This window comes from Phocoena sinus, chromosome 4 (genome assembly GCF_008692025.1).
Source record: "Phocoena sinus isolate mPhoSin1 chromosome 4, mPhoSin1.pri, whole genome shotgun sequence".
NCBI lineage: Eukaryota > Metazoa > Chordata > Mammalia > Artiodactyla > Phocoenidae > Phocoena > Phocoena sinus.
Window position 1 is genome coordinate 58385972 of NC_045766.1, and position 6608 is coordinate 58392579.

The following is a 6608-nucleotide window of genomic DNA, read 5'->3' on the forward strand; positions in this document are numbered from 1 at the left end:
TTAATGCCAAGTTTTTTGCTTTTTTGTCCTTTTTATTGGTGATTTCACTGTTTAAGATGGCCCCCAAGCGTAGTGAAGTGCTGCTGCCTAAGGTTCCTAAATGCAAGAAGGCTGTGATGGATTGGCATGAGTTATAATGTTATTGGCTGTGAATTTAATGTTAATGAATCAACAATATATATTAAATAAGATGTCTTAAACAGAAACACTTGTAAACAAGGTTATATATTTACTGGTTGACAAAAATATTGTGACCAGAGGCTCACAGGAAACCCCTATGAACAGTGGTTCAGGATTCACTAATTTAGTATTCTCAGTGACTTTATACAACACAACTACTTTGAATAACATGAATCAGCTGTACCTTCATACCCCCTTGTCCCTGGAAATAGCCAAGTGCTTCATCATACTCTAAATCATGACAAATGAACTTGATCAGATTTTGAATGAGGAAATGGGATGGAAAATAAAAGCAGATACACCTCCATTTTGAAATGTCCGTAAACACATTCCAGTGCTAAATATGACCACCTCCATTATTTTGACCTTGAAAGTCTTTGTGTTCCCCATTAACAGTTAAGAACTTTAGGATGATTTAAGAAAGTTTAGATTGTAGGTAGTAGTATTTTATCATCTTAGAACTGAAAATTAAGTATTCTGGCTGACCACAAAATAGCTATCTTAACCTCACATGTTTTAGGTAGGTCCTCTGGTTATCCTTAGATATTTTTTGTTAGACCAATAGCTATTTACCCTGAAATGTCATTTAAATATATCAGTGTATGAATTATCGAGTCCTTCGTTATATTTTGATAACAGAGCTTTTCAGTTTCACTAACTGTGTTTTAACAGATGTGAAACGATTATGTAAAAAAAGTTTATAAATGGTCAGTCTCTTTAAGGGGTTAGCTAAATAAAATATACATACTTTCTTGATTAAAAACAGGACTTGTATTCTCAAATCTTTATCATACTGTTACAGTTTTTACTGTATGAAATCTGAAACAATTCAGATTTATCACTGACAAAGTGATAAATACATACCTAGATGAATTTCTCAGGTTAAGTTGTGGCTAAATTCACTTTTTTTTTTTTTTTTTTTTTGCGGTACGCGGGCCTCTCACTGTTGTGGCCTCTCCCGTTGCGAAGCACAGGCTCTGGACGCGCAGGCTCACCGGCCATGGCTCACGGGCCCAGCCACTCCGCGGCATGTGGGATCTTCCTGGACCGGGGCACGGACCCGTGTTCCCTGCATCGGCAGGTGGACTCTCGACCACTGCGCCACCAGGGAAGCCCTAAATCCACTTTTAAGTTCAAGGTTCTAAGTGGCTGGGGGAGTCCTCTGTACCTTGAACAGCCACCTGTCTTAATGAGATGAGCCCCTACTATAACAACTTGTGCTAATTCCATCATATTTATTACATTGTATTTTAATTATTTTCACATTGTATTTTAATTATCAGTTTATCAATCTCCCATCAGATTGGGGATTCCTTCAGGGAGAGACTACCTTGTTCACTTTGTCTTGACATAGGTACCAAATTATTTGACAAATGAGTAACAAACACTTCAAATGGCATGCACTTATCCATAATTATTGAGTATTAACCTACAAATATTCTAAAATCCGATTTTAAATCCTCAAATTTATATCAAGGCTTTCATTTAGCTTATGTTAATTTTTAAAATATGTAGCTTTGAGGCATTTTATTATAAAAAGCTGGTACTCATATACATAAATGAATAGGAACTTAAAATTCATCATACATTTACTTCACTTTTTAGCTTGACCTTCTAGTAAATCTTTAGCTTCGTTGATTTTGGCTGCTATATAAGGAGATCCTCCTACAGGAAGAAAAAAAGGAATAGTTACAATATGGACTCTCCCATTTCTGCTTAGTGAAAAGCTATTCTCTTGCTTCAAGAATTCCTATGCTTATCTAAGAGGTGAAATGAGCAGAAATGAAATTTTGACTTTTTAAAATAACTATGACACTGGAACCGGATGACCAAAAACATGGTTAATATATTTGACCAAATGGGAGGGAGATTTCCACAAAAAATGGCACCTTTTGAAAAAGCTTAAACTGATAGAAATAAAATTTAAGAAAATTCTCATACTTATGTGACTTTGAAATAGTGTAAGTTAACTTTTCATGACGATCACAAATCATAAACACCAATTTATTGTACTGTGTTATTTTAAAACCATGAAATTTTCAGAGGTGCTGAGCTTAGTTGGGAAGACCCCACTTTGCTTTATATCCTTTTCCTGTTACCAACAGTCCCTTCACGATGTCACCTACATCTCCTTTCCTACTAAACTGCAGCAGTGATTTGAGTGATTCTCAAAAAAGTGTGGCCCTCAGACCAGCAAGCACCAGCAATCAGTAAAAAGCTTAGTTAGGATGCAAATTTATGGACCTACAGAATCAAGAGCCTTCCAGTTAGTATAAGCTAAGTTTTGTAAAAGGTTATGCAGTCAGATACCAAACAATTACAACCCTGTTTAAACTCAAAACCCTCTTTCTTAAAGAGAGGCTTCTCCTGTAAAGTAAAAGGACTTAAACACTGGAACGTGGATTTTGTGGTCTACATTTTGGTATTCCATTTGATCTTTCAACTCAGCCTAGGCTGCTTAGAAGTGTATCAGAAACTAATACATCCAATAGGTTTCTAACTAGGTAACCACTAGTTAAAAGGTCTAAATGTATAGGGAAAAAGTTAAAAGTTTTATTAGTTTCATTAACTGAAATTCAACATTTTCCTTAGGTAAGAATGTAGACACCCCCCACCCCAAACAGTAGTAGTAGCAGTATTTGAGACTCACTACTGTAAGTCACATCACAACTGCAGATCTCAAAACACAGTTAATGCTTATCACTACTTCCAAATTATAGTAGTTACTAGATCTGCTTATTAGTCTATAAATTTTTCACTCAGAACTTACTCTTTTAAGATACCTAAACAAATGGATCCAGCCTGGGAGACAGTGCTCACAAACAGATCTAGGCATTTCCCTTATAATAGCCAAGAATTAGATACAAAATTATCCCACTAATAGTTACTCCAACAAAATGTGTTAACAATAGTTTAATGATACTTACCCTTGTCTGGGTGATTTAAAAGCATAATTCGTCGATGAGCATCTCTTATTTTTCCCTTATTGGCAGTAGGGCTAATTTAAAAAGGAAAAGGTATTGTATACTTCAGAGTAGATCTGGGTCACATTAAAAAACTATATAAAGGTCGATTAAAAATTGTGAAACAAAATTGTGAAACTGGAGTAAGTCACAACAGTATGAAAAGCTATTTGGGAACCTCTAACACACTAGGAAGATTAATATTCTGAATCACAGAACTAAACAGAGCTCCTTAAAAAATAAGGCATTCTTAAAAATTTAGTTGAACTTTTAACTATTCATTACAACAATCCTTTTATCGAAAAGTATGTTTAAGTATTTGGAAATGAAGGCAGAATTTCATCACAAAACTGTTACTCCGTTATAGAGAACAATATTGAGCACTGTGATTATCTGTTGAAAAATCTACCTTCAATGAGTTAAAAAGTACTCATGCGTCATTAGGCCTTCTCATTGGACTTTTGTAGGGAATGTTTAGATCTTAAAAATGTAATAGATGGAACCTCCCTGGCAGTCCAGTGGTTAAAACTCCATGCTTCTACTGCAGGGGGTGTGGATTAGATCCCTGGTCAGGGACCTAATATCCCGCATGCCACACAGTGCAGCCAAAAAAAAATAATAAAAAAATTTTTTTTAATGTACACAATAGAATAACTCTCCTAATAAAAGAGAGAAGGTCTTTCTTACACTTGCTTATAGCTCTAAATTTGGAAGAAAAATATTAAAAATGTGAGAAATTATTTTACCTTACACCTAGTATTAATGCTGCTTCCCGTTTTGTCATTTTGGGTTCAAACCCACCTCTGTAATAGCCACCACTGAAGGCCTGAAAGTGGAAATACATTTGTAAGAAAAGATTATCAAAATAAACTGAAAGCTGCTAAAAAAACGTCTATAAGTGTTCATAGAACCAGCGGAAAAACTAAGACACTTCAGAAAACTAAGTGCAATTCCTATGGGTTTTTTTTTCTTTTTCTTTTTTTTTTTCTGTACGTGGGCCTCTCACTGCTGTGGCCTCTCCCGTTGTGGAGCACAGGCTCCGGACGCGCAGGCTCAGCGGCCATGGCTCACGGGCCCAGCCGCTCCGCGGCATGTGGGATCATCCCGGACCAGGGCACGAACCCGCGTCCCCTGCATCGGCAGGCGGACTCTCAACCACTGCGCCACCAGGGAAGCCCCCTATGGTATTTTAACTTTATAAATAGCAACAAATATTTTAATGATCATTAAACATCCATTTCCAACCCCCCCACCCCCGGACCATCTAAACTGTCTTGAAGATACAAGACAAAATAACAGTGCCTTAAAGCCAGTTCTTCTGGGAGTGAGGGGAAGAGTATTCCAAGCTAGCCATGTTCTAGATAAAAATTTAATCTCAGAATATGACTACATGTTTTAGAACAAGTGCTTCAGAGGATTCAGAGATCTTTTGAGACAAGTGGTTCAAGGACATTTTGAGGTTCAAGGCAACTACTAAAACAAGACTTTAAGATATATATATTGAGAAAATCAGGCTATTAGATCCACTGACCTTGGTATGTCAGAAATTATACTGGTAAAACCTACCATTACTCTACTACTCTGTCACATTCAATCATAACAATAAAAAGCAATACTCTACAGGTTGTCAAAATCATATTCATTCTGAATTTTGACCACAGAATGTATGATCATCACATTCAGTCATACTCTAGAGCCCAATTAACTAAAGTGTTATCCAAGTAATCTCTGTTAGGGAGTGCCAGAGCCACACAGTAAAAATGGATCCCTTCAGACCCCTAGATCCCTCTGTGTTTGTGATGCAGAGCAAATGATGCTGAAGGTAATGGTGTATGAACAATAAAGTGGTATTAACTTTCATGATACTAAAACTGTTAACACCTCTTCCCCAAATCGGTCACATGTAACATTTGATTCTTTAGGGTAGCACCATTACAAAGCTCAGAACTTCTAAACCTTCTTTGTGGCAAGCAAGAGAAGGGGTCCAAAGCAATCACTTAGAACTTCATGGATGTCTGGCTCTAGGCTTCATACACAGACAGCAAAGAATTAGCAAAAATGGTGAATAAGAAGCCTTACAGATTTTGGTAGACTTTGAAAAACTTGTTTTACTTGAGGCTCCATATGCTTCATGGCTTGCAAAGCGTAACGGCCTAAAAACAAAAGCAATAAAATAAAAAGTCCGCAACCTCCTCTACTTCAGTTCCACCCCCAAACCATAAACAAACCTGCAAATCCTGCAGCAGCAATGGTCAGTCCAACTGCTACCACTGTACTGGCCTGGTAAAGGGAAGCAGAGTAAATATTCATTTCTCTCATTCTCACCCTTCCCTATCATGCCCATTCTCCCATTCCAACTTATTACAAGTTTTATTTCAACGGGAGAAATAACTTTTAGGATGAAAATATTCTGCCCAATGAGCCTGCAAATTTTATATCCAATGCATTTAAAAGGTATGGGATTTTTCACTAAGGAAAAAAAAAGGCAAGTCGATTTGCTTATTTACTTATACAACAGTGAAAAAGATAATTCCCCTCCCCTTGAAAACTTCTTTCACCTCCGGGCAAGTGAAGTCACATTAAAATTCAATCAAGAGCAACGGAAATAAAGTTTCTGCCAGAGAAGGGAAAACTGTTTACAGAGGATTCCTGTAAATTCTGATTCACCGTTAAACGTAGGCTTAACTAAGAGACTAGCTTCTCATAGCACCTTCGGCCAAATATGTTCAGGAATCGAGAAGAAGTGTGTCAGCAAGAGAAAAGGGGAAAGACAGAGCGATGTAGAGAAAGGGCTGCGAGGATGTGTTAGGGGACCAGCAGGTATAATCAAATGCGTTTCCACTAACCTCCGAGCCCCATGGACGGCAGGCACAAAGGCCCGAGAGGGGTGAGGCAACAGCTCTGTGTCCCAGAGGGTGACTCTCCGGGGCGCTACACCCCCAGCTCTGAGTCGCATTAGGGAGACATCTGCGGCTCCTCTCCTCCCAGACCTTGAGCAGAGGTTAAGGCCTGGGCCTGAGATCGCCCAAGAGGCCGGAAGGCGGAACTCACCATGGTTCCCGCTCGGCTCCTCTGCTTCCACCGGGAGCGCGGTACATCCCACCCCACCAGCTCTACGCCTATACCACAAAGCGACGCGGCCACCACCAGCATGTACAAACCGCCCAGACACAGGCGCCCCAGGAAATACGGCAGTGGCGGCCGTAAACTAGGCCGGAAAACTGTCGTAAAAGGCGACAGCGGACGGGAATGAAAAGGTCGCTCAAGCCGTGGGCAGGTGGAGAACACGACTTCGGATTGGTTGGTGGGTGGGCGGATCACCTCCGTACTGGGCTCAAAGGTGGGGCTTCTTGTTTTGTCCTTTGCGCCTGGGCCTAGAGTATTTGGAAATTCTTTCGGGGAAAGGTATTGATATAGAAGGGCATGAGCAAATACTGTGTAGCTACACTCTGAAAGTTTTTTTTT

The 6608-nt window shown here is 39.1% G+C and overlaps 1 protein-coding gene across 2 annotated transcripts; it reads right to left on the reverse strand.

Annotated features, from left to right (window-relative positions):
- Positions 1-206: 206 nt before the first annotated feature.
- DNAJC19 (DnaJ heat shock protein family (Hsp40) member C19) lies at positions 207-6369 on the reverse strand. 2 transcript variants are annotated; one of them, XM_032629502.1, is made up of 6 exons: positions 5990-6369; positions 5372-5423; positions 5223-5296; positions 3890-3969; positions 3108-3178; positions 207-1845 (listed from the first exon to the last, which is right to left on the reverse strand). In XM_032629502.1, the coding sequence occupies exons 3-6, from the start codon at positions 5274-5276 to the stop codon at positions 1775-1777; spliced, it is 276 nt and encodes a 91-aa protein (XP_032485393.1). In that variant the 5' UTR covers positions 5277-5296; positions 5372-5423; positions 5990-6369; the 3' UTR covers positions 207-1774. The 2 variants fall into 2 exon arrangements, with proteins under 2 accessions (XP_032485393.1, XP_032485392.1); XM_032629501.1 differs by having other exon boundaries at positions 6195-6340.
- Between the last annotated feature and the right edge of the window lie 239 nt (positions 6370-6608).